Source organism: Thamnophis elegans, chromosome 7 (assembly GCF_009769535.1).
Source record: "Thamnophis elegans isolate rThaEle1 chromosome 7, rThaEle1.pri, whole genome shotgun sequence".
In the NCBI taxonomy this organism is placed as follows: Eukaryota; Metazoa; Chordata; class Lepidosauria; order Squamata; family Colubridae; genus Thamnophis; species Thamnophis elegans.
This window is the reverse complement of record NC_045547.1, coordinates 45,230,460-45,247,493: the sequence shown is the minus strand read 5'-3', so window position 1 is coordinate 45,247,493 and position 17,034 is coordinate 45,230,460. Positions and strand designations below refer to the sequence as shown.

Below are 17,034 nucleotides of genomic sequence, written 5' to 3'. Positions count from 1 at the left end.
TGTGTAGGGCATAATCCCACCCCCCAAAATGATAGGTAATATTGATAAAGTTATCTAATTAAGTACTTTAAGACATTCTATATAAAATAATGTAATAAGGAATTTGCAAAGATTCCATAAAAACATAAATCAAGTAAAACCACAGTAAGAAATATTATAGGCTAGGGACAAATTTAAATAAAGAAGTGCAATGAGTTGTCTTTAGCATGTTTTTTCCAAAAAAATCTCATATAAAAAAGAACATAACTTTTTTATAATCATTCTTCTGGTAAGTCAACTAAGATTTTCTGCTTGTGAAGTAAGGATATGAAACCTGGTATAACTGTTAACTATTAACAGGAATCTCCAACCTTGGCAACTTTAAGACTTGTGGACTTCAAAGCCCAGAATTCCTCAGCTAGCATAGCTGGCATTGAAGTCCACAAATCTTAAAGTTGTCAAGGTTGGAGACCCCTGATGTATAATACCACAAGTCAAATGACTGTTGAATAAACAAAAACCATCCAGAAATTTAATTCAAAGCCATTGCTTTCTTTGGAGCGGGTATTCTCATTATTTAGAATATTGGTACAATAGTTCAATATAGCAAGATACATTTCATACATTCATTTCATAACAGCCTTCCACTTTTTGAGATGAAAACTGTTTCAAAACAGTATGTAAAAGCTATATGAAAAGTTTGTATCCTGGTAAATTATTCATCTTTCTGTTTTCTTCTTGCTTCAGTTTCTTCCACCCTCTACAGCAGCTTATGCAATTCACCAAAGCAAGCATTTTCCGCACTTCATTGTCTCTTGGATGATCTACATTCAGAAATAACCTGAAAACTTAAAATCCCCACTAATAAATATACATACAAATAAAACATGGTGGAATTTTAAAAATGACAGTGTGACATATGTCCTTTGAGGTCAAATATGCCTTTCCTAAGTTTAAGCAGTAGCCCAAACCCAGAACAGCTGAAGTACTTCTCTAAAGCAACCACAGATGGTGTCAAAACTGGACAAAATCCAGGGGCTGAACTGATGCTCTTGTCTTCGTCCTCCTTTACTTTGCCAGCCTTTGATCACTGTTCTTCTTACTTCCAGAAGCGCCTCTTCAATTTGATCTATAACAATACACACAACATATGATCTGAGTAACATAGCAGCATTCTGTGCTTGCAAATTACAAACAAACCCATTGCTTGTTTTTTTAATCCAATACTCCTCATGAAATATTTTCACAAAAGAGCATAATGTTAGCAAACCTCTTGCAACGAATTGCATAAGTAGTTTAAACTTTAGTGAAGACTCTCACTGCTTTCAACACGTCCCTATGACAATACTGTAAAGCACACAATCACCAACTGGCTTGGGTCTTATTGCTGAGAAGTCATGGATGGTTACATGCCAGTCACCAGAAAACTCTAATTATGCCTTTACAGAGAACATATTTGTAATTGCTGCTTTACATGAACAGGTTGCCATCCCAGATGAGACACTATTCATGTAAAAATGTACTGAATTAATTAACCTCTAATTCTTTCTACTCATTTTTCAGCCCTAAGGTTTTGGGGGAATTATTTGTAGGTGAAAAACATTCCAAGTAAAGATTTGGTATTGTATGAAGTGGGGGGGAGGGGGAGGGGGGAAGAAATTACAAATAACATGGTCCCTCTCTTTTTTTACCCCAGAACCTGAATTCAAAAGGATCCATACTACACTCAGACCATAACAGAGCCTGCCCATCAGGGTCATAATAGTCATAAATTGGATCACCCTCTGACTGACTTGATTTTACTACCTTTTTTGGTTAACAGTACACCATGGTTTTAAAGCAAATATTGAAACATCTTTGCCAAAAACTGGAAGTAAATGCCATTTTTCAGCAAGAACATCATAAACCACAGTTACTTGCCCACAGGACATAGCAAATGGCCATAAATGTGAGCCAATTGCCAAGCACCCAAAATGCCATCATGTGACTATGTGGGTGGGTAGGTGGGAACCAATGGAACTAGGTTGAAAGTACCTTTTGGGTGGTTTGGTGTAACTCTGACTAGTCATTAAACAACTGGTCAAGGACTACCTGTACACAGCAAGAGGAACACAATTAGCTGATTAAGAACTGAATTACTCATTTAGTTCTAAACAGAAGAATCTGCAAGATAGTTATCCAATTTTCCAGCAGCTGTAGTCCTTGTAACTCCACACTTTTGCAGGGTTTGTAGGAAAAGATAAAAAGTCCATGTAGGGCCATTTCTTTCCCATACTCTATTGCACCACGTGTCTCTGCATATGTACTGAGTTTATGTAAGAAAGCCCCTACACGTGAAGATCACAGGAAAATTGATTCTGGTCTCTGGGGTCTCCCATTCCCCAGATGTCGGAAAAGCAGCAGCCGCACACAGCAAAGGGTGGGCGCTTCAGCAGAACAAAAGAAGGTTCAAGCTGCCTCCGCGTTTCACTTGTTTGTTTTGGGAGAAGTGCTCCTCCGACGTGGGGAGAGCTTGAAGGGGGGGAGGCGGGGGAGAGAACACCTCCCCTCGTACCCTACCCGGCCGAAGCCAAGTCCGGCGGCCCCGGGCACAAGACGGGAAGCGGGCGAAGCGAGTACCTGTCTGGGTGGCCCCGTCTAGGCGGAGTTGGAGGAGCTTCGGAGGCGGGTCCCGAGCTGCTGGACGAGGTGCTGTTGCTTCTGCCGGCTCGACTTGACGGCCAGGATGGCCTGCCGGTTTTTGTACTGCACAAGTTGCAGCGTGATCTCGGCGTTCCAGCCTTGGTCCTGCGGGCACCGAAAGTCGATCTCCTTCCCCTCGGCCATCACCACCGTGAAATACATATACTTGCCCTTCCGCTCCACGCAGTCCACCGTCTTCATGGTAGAGAAGGGCAATTGCTTGATCTTGGCGGCGGCCACCGCCGTCTCTCCGTGGGCAGCAGGAGGAGGAGAAGCCGCCGCCGCCGGCTCCTGCTTGGGCGGGATAAGCAGAAGCCCTTCCTCGGTGAGGATGCAGCGCTTCTTCTTCCAGAGCTGCAGCAAACCGTCGCTGCGTTTCTCCAGCACGCCCTCCTTCACTGGCTTGCCGCCGCCGCTCTCCAGCATCCTCCCGCCGCCGCCAAAAACTTCCGAAAGGAGTGAAAAGAAGGCGCGCGCGAGCGGGATTCCCCGGGACGCGCCGGAAAGGCTTCGCCTTCTGCCGAACGACGGGCAGGTTCAGCCCAGGGGCTTAATCTGGTCCCGCCGCCGGTCTTTTCTCCGCACCGCTGGAGGAAGCGCCCTCCGTCCCCCTCCCGTTGTTTTTGAAAGCGGCTTTTTCATTTCAGCGACACCGGGTTTTCGGGGAGGGGGGAGGGGCGAAGGAAAGGCGGGGCGGCGCCTGCCGAAGAGGCTGGCCGAGGAAAGCCCGGCCGTTTCGTCCTCGCCTGCCCGTCTTCAGGGACGGAGGCGGAGGCTGATGGCTCGCTCTTCTCTCTTCTCCCCTCGGAAGCCTGCAGAGGTTCCCGGTCGCAATAGCACCGAAGAACAAAGCCTGACTCAGGTGGCAGCCGAGCCTTTCCCGCTCCTGGAACTCAGGAGGCCCCTCCGGCCCGCTTGAAGCTGGAGAAAGGCCACTTTTGAGCTGTCAGTGCCAGCGGCAGGATGGCATCTTGGCACCCTTTCTGGATGCCGCAACAATTCGGGGGCAGGGATGCCTAGATCCAACAGGGAAAACCTCCTTCTCTCTCTCTCTCTCTCTCTCTCTCTCTCTCTCCTCTCTCTCTCTCTCTCTCTCTCTCTCTCTCGTGTGTGTGTGTGTGTGTGTGTGTGTGTGTGTATTAATTATGAGAAATGCCTAATATGATAAAAACAAACCCAATGCTTGCCTACTATTTGAATGTCATTCATACCAGCTAGAAAGCATCCGCTATATAGGATTCAAAACCTAACAGGAACATTCACTTCAATTTCTGTTACATACTAACAGCAAAGTTATTTCACTCGTTAATAAATCACAGCATACATACAGCAGTATTACGCAGCATACACCTAAGTAATTTCAGGGGAAAAAGACTTTGTCATTGATTATTGTTCAGAAGCCTACAACTGCAGAATGCTCAGCATTATTACCTTTGGTGCTAAAAAAAAATCCCATTGTTAATGTAAGATAATGTTCCTAGTTCTTTAAATGAGACATGTACTTATTTTGTGCTTATTTTGCCTGAACGTCAAAAGAAAGCCCTGAGAAACAAAACTATATGTACATCAGTAGGATAAAATTACATTTCAGAGTGCTGATGTAAGAATCTCCAGGCCTTAAAATTTTCCTACTTGTTTCATCACTCTCAGCAACACCATCTTCCCTTGAAAATGGGCCCATTTTATATACTGATAGGTCATTCAGAAAAACTAATTAGATTGAAAATGCCATAGCTGAACAGCCATCTAGAGGGCATACATAATAAGGTTATATCAGTAGTGAATTAATCTGAGTGAATTATCTGGTCATTTTACAACCTAAAGCAGCTCAGAACCTGAAAGAACCTCTTCTTTCTTTTTCCAATTATTAATTCAATATCTAAAGCTTTCCTCCTATTCCAAGTATATGAAATATTTTGAGAAGGGTTTTTGGAAACACAACCTGTGGAGCTACCCTTTGCCAACATAAGTTCTAATAGTTGTAACAATAGCCCATGATTGAAATAGGAAAATATCCTTCTCAAAATCATAGGTTCTTAACGGATTTCCAAAGAAAAATGCAATTTCCAATAACTAAAGGTCCTAGAAATACCTAAGTGGTAGCTAGGCAGAAAAGCTGCTAAAAGAGAAATGTGGGTCATAGTACCATAATGGAGTACATAATTCAGAGAATTTTTTTTAGAATGAAGAAATCTTGAGGACAAGAAGTAAATATTGAGTTTGAAATAGAAATTGCATGCTCCAAGTAAGATACTTATTTTAGCAGCAGAATCCAGGACAATTATAATGCTGGGTTCAACAGATGTTCACAGAAAAAGCCAAGAAATAGTTAGACATGAGATTACTGGAGTTTGATTGTGAGTTTCTGTAAAGTAAAGGGCTTTTTGCTTTGTTGTGACAAGTCTAACAGGGAGAAAAGGAAAGAAATCAAAGATAATACATTGCTACTTAAATATGGATGAAGGGATCTGTGTATTTGCTGTTTTATATATAGGAAAGGAAGCCATAAGAACATTGCTTGCTTTTAAGGAAAACTCCTATGTTTAAAATTATACATACCCAAACTGCCTGGAAACAGAATTGGGTACACTTCTCCAAATTTCCTTACAGACTTTATCTTTATTAATCCAAAAGCCTGGATTAATATGGTTTATATATAAAAGCCTTTTGATACTAGTTTGGGAAATATAGTTTAAAAAGCTTTGACTCATTTTTTTTGTACATGCTCACTTTTAATTCCATTTTACCATTTACTGTTTTCTTGAATTTATATGCCTATTCTTTCTGCACCCATTGTCTGCCCCTTTCCCCATGTAACTTTTTTGTATTTTATGTTTTGGCATCCCATCATTAAAATTAGAAAGCATTAAAACCATCTAAGTCAGCAGCAACAAGAAGTAAGTTTCAATGTCGTGGCTAACTTGGGGTATGCTGCATCCTGCATCTCTTAGGTAATGTTGGGCCAATGTTAAAATAGAGTTCTCTGAATGTTAGAGTGGTTTGCTTTCTGAAGTGATAAAAAATTAGAGGCATTTTTCATTCTGCCTCATTCTACTCCACTCAAATAATTGCAATCCTGTTATCCTAGATGGGGTCTTGGCCCAAAGTCATTTAATGAATTTCTATGATGGAAGGTGAACTTGAACCTAGTTTTCCAGATATCAGTTCAGCATTTCATATTTGTTTCAAACATCTGGCAGTATCGCTGAAGAGACCAAGGATCTTTTAGCATACAATGAATAATGTGGTCACAGACACAAACAAGGTCTACCTACCTACCTCCACAAGAATTCTTAATACTGTTTCCAGCCTGTTACAGTGTTGGGAAGTGATGAAACAGAATTTTCATTGTGAGGAAATGGAAAACTACTGATACATCAGATAAATTATGTGCATAAAGTCTATGCCTGCAGTTTTATTTGCAAGATCATTAATAGTTTTGACAAATACACATGGAACAGTATTAATTTTACCAGTTCTTCAACTCTATTGTATCATACATAGTATAGGTAATTTTATATCAGGACATTGTAACACATGTACGCCTCCTAGTGTCAAGCTTAACTGTGTGCACATTTGTGATTTGCTTAATGGGATGTACTGTCTCTTGAACTGCTTGCAACTAAGCCATGCAATTTTATAAATATTTCTTAGCAGTTTTTCCTTGAAGTGACAAGGATAGTTTTAAGAAAACTATCAATATTCTAGTCAAATCTTAAATGGAATTTTAGGGTCATTTTTCTTATTCATACTCCACAATAAGATGAAATTGTAACTCAAGCCATTCAAATATGGCATTTCAAGCTATTTAAAAATATTTGAAATATTGCATGTTAACCAAAGGGAATAAAATGTAACTGAAATGTGATTTACTTTTTTTTCCCAAGTAGGCCTGGATTGATATCTCTGATTTGGCATCTTGAAACCACTTGCATACTATTGTATGCAAACGTTTATTGTTTTTGCATTTCAATCAATGCCTTTGGGAATGCAAGTTGATATATATGAATTTTCCGTGAATCTGAGAGTTTATGCATATTTTAAAAAATGAATACGGAGGTGCAAAATTCCTATCAGTACCCCATAACACCTTGGCAGAAATAACAGCTTCCAAACATTATTACAGGTTACTAAGTGTTCCCATTATTGCTGTCAGAATTTCTATTTACTACTCTTCTTTGCAAAAGTAGTCTCAGAAATATTCTTTGGGCCCCTTGAATGAATTGCTTAAATTTCCTTGGATTTTGAACAATATTTTAATTTGGTGACTGTGACAACCATTCAAAGCCTTTCTCTCTCTTCTGTATTTCAGTTGATTTGAAGGCTATGTTTCACTGCCTCACTGAAATATCTTTTTTCAGCTTCTCTTTGACCAACGACGTTTAGATCTTCTGATGCAAATATAGCAGCTCCAAGGATTTTGTCAGATTCTGAGATTGTAACTGGGCAATGTTGTTATTGCTTACATCGGTAATTGAGAGTGGAAATCTTGAATTTACAGAAAAACATAAGATTGGTCACTATTTCCTTGAATGTGCAATGATCTAATTATTCTGATTTCTGAACTGCTGAACAGAGCTATCATACTTAGAAAACTTAAAGCTCCACTGTAGGGCACCTGCCTTCTGGCCCAGAGCACATTTCATTAAAAAAAAATAGCATAAGCATCTCTATCACAAACACACAAACATTTTCAAGTTTATTGCTAAAGATAAAGTTTGCTATTTTTATTATTATTCCTCCTGTATGTGCCAGAATGCGAAGACATTTGTTTCCTCAATAATCTTAAATGTTCCACAGATGTATTAATAAAACATATCTCATTCTATGATCCCGTTATCTGAACCTGGATCATTTTTAAAGGCTTATGGTTTCTATAATTTCTTTCACAAGCCATGCTAACAGTTTCTAGATGATTTCTATCAATGGCATTGCAATCAAAAGTACAAAATGGGATTTTAAAACTTCCAGAGCAACAAAAAATCCCAGAAGGTAACAAAATCCCCAAGAAAGGCAAATCATTATTAGGAACTACAGAACTGCATTATAGTGTTTTACATTGTTTCAACACTGTTGCCCCAAGTCATGTTTTTATTTGTACAATGTTGCCATTGTTATTAAGACTTTAATCAACAACAATCTCCCAACCAGTTCTAAGTCAAATTTGGGCTATACAGATCGTCAGAGAAATAAAAACTAGGTTTGGATAGATTGTGAAATTGAATGTGTGTTTTAATAATTAACCGAGTATTATTTTATGAGGAACTATCCAATGCTTCTCCAGAAACAAAGGTCCTCTTGGAATCTGTTTACATTCAAAACAGTTATGCTGGGCAGCTAACTTTTCTGCAGCCAGAAGCTTCATGTGTATTTTATTATTTTTTAACTGAATGCCATGAATTCTAGCAATGTAAATCCTAGGTTGCTATAGATGCAAAGATATTGCTAGGAAACATAATCAGTTTTTTTTTCTGTAATTGGGTGATTCTACGGTACCATACCATCAACTTTTACAAATCATTCCAAATTCTGCCTTTCTTCAATTCTGTCATTTGAGTGTTGATTGGAATCTATTAGAAATGTTGTTCGACTAAAGATTAAGTTATTATTTACATCAAACAGCCATGTACAGATCATCCCTTTTAGGAAGAAAATGGTTATCATTTGTTTCATAAACAAGACAATAATAACACATTTTTAAAAACTCAGTAAAAGTAGATGATCTAAAAGAGAATACATTATCTTAAGAAATCAAGTTGCTTCTAGGCATCACTCAAGAATTACATTAATGTGTTAAGTTAATGTGTTGCATTATTAGATTTTCCAGCTAACATGACAATATTGATTGGAAACTAGCAGCAGTAGTTTGACACATCTAGATATAATCAGAAAGCAGCTTTAAGGTTAGAGCTGTAAGGTGATTTATTGCTAGATTAATTAATTCTTCACCCTTGTTGTGAGGAGGCATAGGTGTCAAGTGACTGAATCAAACTACAATATTGTCAAAACGCATTTATGCAAAATGCAAGGCCTACTGAAATGAATTCATGGAGAAATACAGCATTTGACACATTGCAGTGTTTTGAATCTATATGTAAGGATTGCTTCCAACAGTAAATGTTTCCCACAACTTTGGTTGCTTATAAGATTTTAAAATGTATACACAAGTACAACTAGTTTCTGAAAATACTAGGTTTATTCACATCCCAGTGATAAACAACCTTAATATGATGTTTCTAGAGATTTAGGTCACCATCACAAAATACAAAAACCTAGAGCATAAACAAGCAGACAATTATGAACATTCAATGTGGTCTTGATGGAAATTAACAGTTTATATGGAAGTTATGAAATTTGAAAATGTATGTCATTTCCTAATTAGTACAAGTCACTGCTATTTCTATGACAAAATAATGAAGGCACAGCCAGTGCAAGCAGACTTAAACCCATTTAAACTACTGGGCCAAAAAATACTTTGGTTGGTTCTCTGGGAAAAGATCTTTTCTAAACAAATAGTGGTCTCCGTCAAGAGTTCTGATATCTTCACAGCTGCAGTCTAATAGCTACATGACAACAGACGTCACTAGAACCAAACTATATATAGCAATGAATTAACAATTCATGCTTTAGGATTTACTGCATTCTACATATTGGCAGAAAAGTACTATTAAAATGCTAGGTACAAGGAACCTACATTTTAAACCGGGTTCTGTCAGTTTGTTTTAACAAAATATTTACTTAATTCTACCAAGATACAAAACATAAGGCTGTAAGTAACTAATAGTTGTATTTAGGCTATTACAGTGCAGATAATCCTCAAGGCCACATACACACTGTTTCACTGCTGCTTGCATTCTGCTGGGTTTTGATCCTTCTGTTGAAGAAAGAAAAGGATACATCAGTGTTCAAACAGGTTTGCTGCAGGAATTTGCAGGCAATAATTCTAAATCTAATGATCAAATAGGCCTTAGATTTGTACACTGCTTCACAATGCTTTACAGCTCTCTCTAAGCAGCTTAGAGTCTCTTAGATATTGCCCCCAGCAATCTGCATCATTTTACCGACCTCAGAAGGATGGAAAGGTAAGTCAACCTTGAGCCATTCAAAATCGAACTGCCAAACTGCAGGCAACCTACAGTCAGTAGAAGTAGCCTGAAGTACTGCATTCTAACCATTACACCATCATGACTCATTACTCAATATTACTCAGTGAAGTATGAACTGATCACATACCTTTGGGTCATAATCTGGATCATTTTCTTCATCTGCTTCTTCCTCCCCTTCCTAAAATACATGTATAGTATATAAGTATATTTGGCCATGACTAAAATTCCCCTCAGTTACTTTTTTTTTATAACTTTAAATTGCTAAAATCAATTAAATTATTAATGCTTATGAAATCCACAATAAAGCCTACCTCATCATCAGCTTCCTCACCTTCTTCATCATACTAGAAAGTGAAAAAAGAAATGCATAAGCTCCAAGACAACCACAACATTTAGATTCCAAAAAAAGCCCCCAACTAATGCTGTTATTCCTTGTAAGCTTATTGAGTAGCTAGTCTTAAAATCAAAGTTGAGAACTTAAACACCTACTAATGATGATGAGTTATAGTTCTCAGAATTAATTTCTAGTCATGCTAGTGGGCCTGCTGCAAGCTGAAACTGAGCAATAGCTAAAAGGCAGCAGGTTCCTTCAGTAGTCTTAAGTGAAGGCAGGACTTACTTCAAAGTAAATTCAAATAGGATTGTTTTTTAGATATCTTTTCCTATCATTATTTTAAGTAGATTTAAAGCCTTTAAAATAAAAAGTTCAAATACACAATTCAAGTTAAACCAATGAAATGCCCTATTTTCCACATAAGCAATATTAGCATATCTGTCACTCCGAGGGATATTGTTATTCTGAGGAAATTTCTAATGGCTTTTAAAGTTTTTGAAGCAAAAGTGGCATCATAACTGTTAAACAGAGCACAGCCCTCTTAAAACAGCACAATGTTCTCTAAGATCTCTCTGCTCCAAATGTTTCTCCACTATGATTCTTCAATTGGAATTACTGTTGTTGTAGTAGAAGTCTATGGAAAGTTCTTTTTAATGGCTGTTTAAAGTTTATCTTCATGCTAATAGGCTTGGTATTTGTCATAGAGCAATTTTAAATCCTCTCAGGAAAAGGCACTAGTCATTTAAAATCCATTTTTATATTGTCATATGGTGTACATCAGATCAAAAGCTAAGCATTTCATAAATGGAACAAATTTCTGCACCTGCACGAGGTCAAAATCAATCAAGAGTTTGAATTTATAAAAACAGAAGCCATGCTGTGCTTCACAAGAAAAATGGCAAAAATCATATACCAGCAACAAGATATACAAGGCAAAAGCCCTGAATTATCTACCTTATGGAGCTTAGATATGTCAATATCTTTCTGAAGTCTCCCTCAAAACTATTTCATTGTTACTTTTCAAGTGGTCTATTTGGTTTCCATATTTGTAAGTGATTAATGGTACCTAAGCACCTTTGGTCCCCCAAGATTGCTATTAAACTCTGTAACAGAATACAAGTATCAGAAATGTTTGGTGTACCTCAAGATGTGCCATAGTCTGTATTGAAATGGGAAGCATATTTCATCCTGTTGCAAGGTGTAGTTTTGAATTATTGGAATTATTGGCTAAAATTAATTTAAATTTGGAGCTCTTTAGCTTCTATAGTTCTTCAAAATGGTTTCATATCCTCCTACTCTAATGGAGTAACTGCAATTTCAGAGTTTTGAGGCTTATCACCACGATACACAACAGCATACTGAGTTCAACAAAACTCAGGCAAAATAATGAATATCTAATGTTGATCTTCAGAAATATTTTTGCTTTAATTCAAATGCATTTAGTTGAAATTTTTTCACTAAATTCTCCTATATCGCCCCTTAATTTCATTTGCTTCTATTTCTTTCCTAAATTCTGCTATCACTGTTCAGCCTGAAAGGGAATAGTATGGTAAGTATATACAGTATGTATGCATATTTACTTACAGGCCAATCTAGCTTTATATCAATTTAATATTATAATAATTTTAATGTAACTAAAGTTAAAACACAACTTACATCGTCGTCATCATCTTCAATGGCTTCTCCTGTAAAATACAATACTGATCGTGGAACTATGCGCTCCCGTAGAAAATGGCCAATTTCAAAATCAGCTGCAAGAATTGCTTCAGCATCATCATCCTGCATACATAAATTAAGAAATATAATGCCACTATCTGCATTTACTAAATGCAAATACACAATTTCATTCAACATCTTTAGTGTCAGCAGCATTTTCTATTATCCTTCTCAATCTTGGCAACTTTAAGATGTGTCAATTGCAACTCCCAGAATTCCCCAACTGGAGTGGGAATTCTAGTCGAAGACTTCTGGGAATTTAAGTTCATACTTCTTAAAAGTTACAAAGGTTGAAAAATACTGGTCTAGACACTTCAATGTATAATTTTATTTTATTTTTTACAAAAATATCATTTATTGGGTATTAAGATATATTGAATTCTTTAGTTCACAAAATATTTATTATCAAATTTGATTCTGGATTCTCCTGGCAGTTAATTTGTAGTAGTCTGCAAAAGTATGTTAATTAAAATTTGCATTAATTAATAAATAACAATAAAACAGTAGTCAAATCATTAGAAATGCTAATCTAACATGAAGTTTATAGCAAAAGAGAAATGCAAGGTTATAAGTTTTGTAAGTTTTCAAACTGTATATAAAAATGTTTATAATAGGTGAAAACTTTATATAAATGGAAGAAAAATTTCAGATCATTACAGCCACTTGGCTGTAGCTGATTTCAGTCAGGTCTCCTTAATAGAACATCAGTTGATAAAATGTAAATCAATTCTTACTAAAAAAACAACAATCCCAAACCCTGCAATATTCCATGAATTCATAGACAATGACTTTATGATTGTACGGTTACAATACTTTTTCCTTAAGTTATACTTTAACATTATCTTTTGGACTCTCTCACACAAAAATTTATAGGTTTTAACTCTTAAGTGGATAATATGATCTCTGCACTGGCTCCTTTCATACATACAATATGAGAAATGCTGTCTACATGTACTTGCATAAATGGCAAGCACAGTATTTTTCGGAGTATAAGATGCACTGGAGTATAAGACGCACCAAGATTTTGAAGAGGCAAATTAAAAAAATTTTTGCACTCTGCAGACCTTCCAAAAACGGCCCGTTTTGTTTTGTTTTGTTTCAAAAAAGGGCCTGAATAGCCTTTAGGTGGTTTGTAGAGTGCTCTTGCGGGGTTGTGGGGCCAAAAATGAGGAAAAAACGGCCCATTTCTCATGGAAAATGAGGAAAAAGGTGCGTCCTATACTCCGAAAGCCTGGATCCTTCACATGAGCAATCAACTCTCTTTCTGTTTTTAGGAACTTGTGATCGTTTAATACTGTTGTATTATTGGTGTGCATGTATGTATGTATGTATGTATGTATGTATATGTATGTGTATGTATGTATATATGTGTGTGTGTGTGTGTGTGTGTGTGTGTGTGTGTGTATGTGTTTTCTGAGGTTTTCGTGGGTGTTAGTATGTAGGTCTTTGGTTATTTGGGTTTTCTCCCACATAAGCTCCCTTCCAATCAGTTCAAACCCCCACTGGCAATCAAAAGGAAAAAACAGCTGAGATCTCACATTGCTCCTGGAAGCACGAAGCCGAGCAAACAAGCCTGAAGATGACGAATGAGACTTCGTCGAAACGTCGCCAAGACACTTCCAATTTTACGCGGGAGAAAACCCGAATAACCAAAGATATACAACCAACTAACCAAATATACATACACACATACATACACACACACACACACACACACACGTACATACATGCAGGGCCAGGGCACCGCTGCCGCTTTTGCCGCCGCGCTTCAAGCATAACTTCTTCTCTGGCTTCCAAACTCCGGAACTCGGCTTCTGATTCTTCCAGCAACAGCCGCTCTAGGAGTGCGCTTTATGGTTGTGGGACAGCTGCCATAGGGCCCACAACCATAGAGCACACTCCTAGAGCGGCTGCTGCTGGAAGAATCTGAAGCCGAGTTCCGGAGTTTGGAAGCCAGAGAAGAAGTTATGCTCAGAACGCGGTGGGGCCCTGGTCCAGCAGGGAGAGCTGGGCCAGGGCATGGTGAGGCTGGGAGGCATGCGAGCTGAGGGTGGAACAGGCACTTGCGCAACCACCCTCTCCAACCGGGCAGAGCTCCATGCACTGACCTAGGGGGTATCCTGATTGTGCCAAGTCGCGAGAGCTGGAAGGGCGGGCAGAGTGCCACGTGGCTTGGAGCCTTAAGGATACCCCCTAAGTCAGTGAATAGCACTCTGCCCGGAAGGAGAGGGGGTTTGCCGGACGGCTGCTCGTGAGCGTGGTCACCTCATGGCTGCTTCACCCCTGAGGCTGTGCCCAGCTCTTTGGGAGCCTGCTCGCAAGGGAGCAGCTGCCCGGCAACTCCCCCCTCTGACCAGGCAGAACGGCACTCCCCAACCTAGCAGTATCCTGAAGGCAGCAAGCAATGTGAGCACTTCTCCCCTCAGTTCCCGTGGTTTGGTGCTTTTGGGATACCGCTAGATTGGTCAGCGGTGCTCTGCCTGGCTGGAGGGGGGTTGTCCAGGGGGCTTATTTTCAGGGGGGGAGCTTATATTTTTGCCCACGTGAAAAATGTGGCAAAGACTTAGTTTCAGCACAGGTTGTATATTCAGGAAACAGTGTCTGTGTGTGTGTGTCTGTGTGTGTGTGTGCGCGCGTGCGTACGCAGGTGTATATATGGGTATATATATGTATGTATATGTATTGTGTCACAACCCCTATGTACGTATGTATGGATGTATGTATACGTATGTATTGTGTCATAACCCCTGGTATGCCCAAATATGGGAGGAAGCATACTGCTTCCTTTCTCTGTCTATCGGCTCACCACAGGAGACCATCCAGACAGAAAGCCATTATTCTTAATGTTGCCTTTGTTACATTTTTGTTGCATTTGTACTGATAAATAATATTTCCCTGGCTTAGCTGATAAAGGAGGAGAGCTTGTGGCTTAGTGGCTAACACAACTGCCTAATATGTAATACAGCACATATTCAAATCCCAGTAAGGGTATGGCTAGCTGATGAGCGCTAAATAGCTTGAAATAGATCTATACTAGTCTCTCTTTATTTATTTATCAGCAAATTATAAATATACACGTATGTGTGTGTGTACATACATACATACATACATACATACATACATACACATTTATTACAATGAAAAAAAAATTAAGTTATGTTTTTATTTATAAAGAAAATCACTGTGAAACTTACCAAGTCTCCACTTTCAGGAACTGAAATGAAAAAAAGATGTAATATTATATATTATAACATTATATATATAACATTATTATATTCCATGTAACAAAATAAAAGATGTCCTAAACCATTGTTCAAATGCCATTATATAATATATAATGTAAGCTAATCAGCTAAAAAAGACCGTTGGCCGGTCGTTCTCTGGGCGCTGCGGGAGAGTCCAAGCATGGGTTAACACACTCTATCTGCCCTAGGACCGAGTATCTTTTTTCTTTGACCACGCCTCCCCTTTGCCTCTAATATCTCAGTTTAAAAATGAAGAACACTCGGTTAAGGACCGCCTCCACAGATCCTTGAATATCACCTTGAAGGTAATCCTGATTCTGGGCGGGTTTGGACTCTCCCGCAGCGCCCAGAGAACGACCGTTCAGGTAAGCCAACGTTCCTTCTCTTAGATGCTGCTTGGAGAGTCCAAGCATGGGACATACCCAAGCTATGATGTCCCTGGGCGGGGAGAACCATTAGAGTCCGGAGCCTCTGCAACCCTCTGCAATATTCTTTGCAAGGAGGCTTCGGCCAAGGCAAAGGTGTCTATCTTGCAGTTACGGATGAAGGCCGTGGGAGATGCCCACGTGGCTGCCCTACAGATGTCAATGATCAACGCCTGGGTCACCCATGCCGCAGATGTGGCCGCACTTCTCATAGAATGAGCAGTCACCCGGCCCGGCACTGGTTTGGCTTGAGTCTCGTATGCCAGTTTAATACCGGCCAGTAGCCAACGTCCAATGGTATGCAACGATGCTTTTTGCCCTTGCGACCCAGGATGAAAGGAGATGAATAACGTTTCCGAGCGTCTAAAGTCTTTGGTCCTCTTGACATAGATGCGAACTGGCCATCTTATGTCTAACTTGTGCCACTCCCTTTCTCTGGGATGTGACGGTTTACGACAGAAGTTAGGAAGGATCACTTCCTGTGCTCTGTGAAAGAGTGAATTGATTTTAGGCACAAATGCAGGGTGAAGCCGTAAAATGATCCTATCCGGGTATATAATGCATAGGTCCTCTCTGACCGAAAGGGCCGCTAGCTCTGACACCCTCCTAGCCAAGGTGATCGCAACCAAGAAGGCTGTTTTAATGGTCAGATGTCGAAGAGATGTAGTCCGGAGCGGCTCGAACGGAGCTCCCGTCAATGCACGAAGGACAAATGGTTAAGTCCCATGACGGGTATCAGTGCACCGTAGGAGGCCTGATGTTTGACGCCCTTTTCAGGAAGCTCTTCACCTGAGGTTGTTGGCTTAAGGTATGAGAGGAGCCCCTGGAAATAACGGTGGACAGAACTGCTACCTGGCGGCGTAAGGTGTTGGGGGCCAGGCCCTTATCCAACCCATCTTGCAGAAAGTCCAGCACCTGCGGAAGAGACGCCTCAGTGTCCCACAAACCTTTGTCTTGGCACCATGTAGAAAATGCCCTCTAGGTGGCCTCATATATTCTATTCATTGAAGGTCTCCTGGACGCCTGAATGGTCTGGATGACCTTGTCAGAAAATTTCTGTCTCCTCAGGTGGTCCCCCTCAAGTGCCAGGTGGCTAGTTGTAGCCATTGGGGCTCTGGGTGAGTTATTGCCCCCTGGCTGAGGGAGATGGTCTCCTGAGGAATCCTCCAGGGTTTTTGTACGGAGAGACTGACAAGGTCCACGTACCAGGACCTCCTGGGCCAATGGGGTGCCATGAGCAGGATTTCTGCCTCCTCCTCCAGGAGCTTGGCCACAACCTGTGGGATGAGGGGGAGCAGGGGAAATGCATACAGGAGCCCGGGAGGCCAGCTGCATTTCAGGGCGTTCGTTCCCTCTGCCCTTGGAGACCGGTAACGGGAGTAGAACCTCGGCAGGTGGGTGTTGAGGCGGGTGGCAAAGAGGTCGACCTGTGGTTCGCTGAACCTCCTCACGATCTGATGGAGTATGTCCGGGTGCAACTGCCACTCCGAATGGTCTATCGTTTGCTGGCTCAACCAATCCGCCTCCTCGTTGCTGGTCCCTGAAAT

General features: G+C 40.0%; 2 protein-coding genes across 3 annotated transcripts in view; both read right to left on the bottom strand.

Moving 5' to 3' along the window:
- Nucleotides 1-200: 200 nt before the first annotated feature.
- On the bottom strand, nt 201-3,250 carry PHLDA1 (pleckstrin homology like domain family A member 1). The gene is made up of 2 exons (XM_032220995.1): nt 2,599-3,250; nt 201-1,108 (listed from the first exon to the last, which is right to left on the bottom strand). The coding sequence occupies exon 1, from the start codon at nt 3,085-3,087 to the stop codon at nt 2,617-2,619; it is 471 nt and encodes a 156-aa protein (XP_032076886.1). The 5' UTR covers nt 3,088-3,250; the 3' UTR covers nt 201-1,108; nt 2,599-2,616.
- Nucleotides 3,251-8,838: 5,588 nt separating this feature from the next.
- The window catches only part of NAP1L1 (nucleosome assembly protein 1 like 1), a 54,120-nt gene continuing 45,924 nt past the window's right edge, over nt 8,839-17,034 (bottom strand). For both annotated transcript variants that reach the window (XM_032220993.1, XM_032220994.1), the window contains exons 11-15: nt 15,012-15,031; nt 11,758-11,880; nt 10,079-10,111; nt 9,895-9,945; nt 8,839-9,535 (exon numbers count right to left, since the gene is read on the bottom strand). In XM_032220993.1, the coding sequence (XP_032076884.1) occupies nt 9,500-9,535; nt 9,895-9,945; nt 10,079-10,111; nt 11,758-11,880; nt 15,012-15,031 (263 nt within the window). In that variant the 3' untranslated portion in view covers nt 8,839-9,499. The remainder of the gene's footprint in view (nt 9,536-9,894; nt 9,946-10,078; nt 10,112-11,757; nt 11,881-15,011; nt 15,032-17,034) is intronic.

What these genes read in the sequence shown, in the direction of transcription:
- PHLDA1 (XM_032220995.1), bottom strand. Translation starts at nt 3,087, where the DNA reads ATGCTGGAGAGCGGCGGCGGCAAGCCAGTGAAGGAGGGCGTGCTGGAG.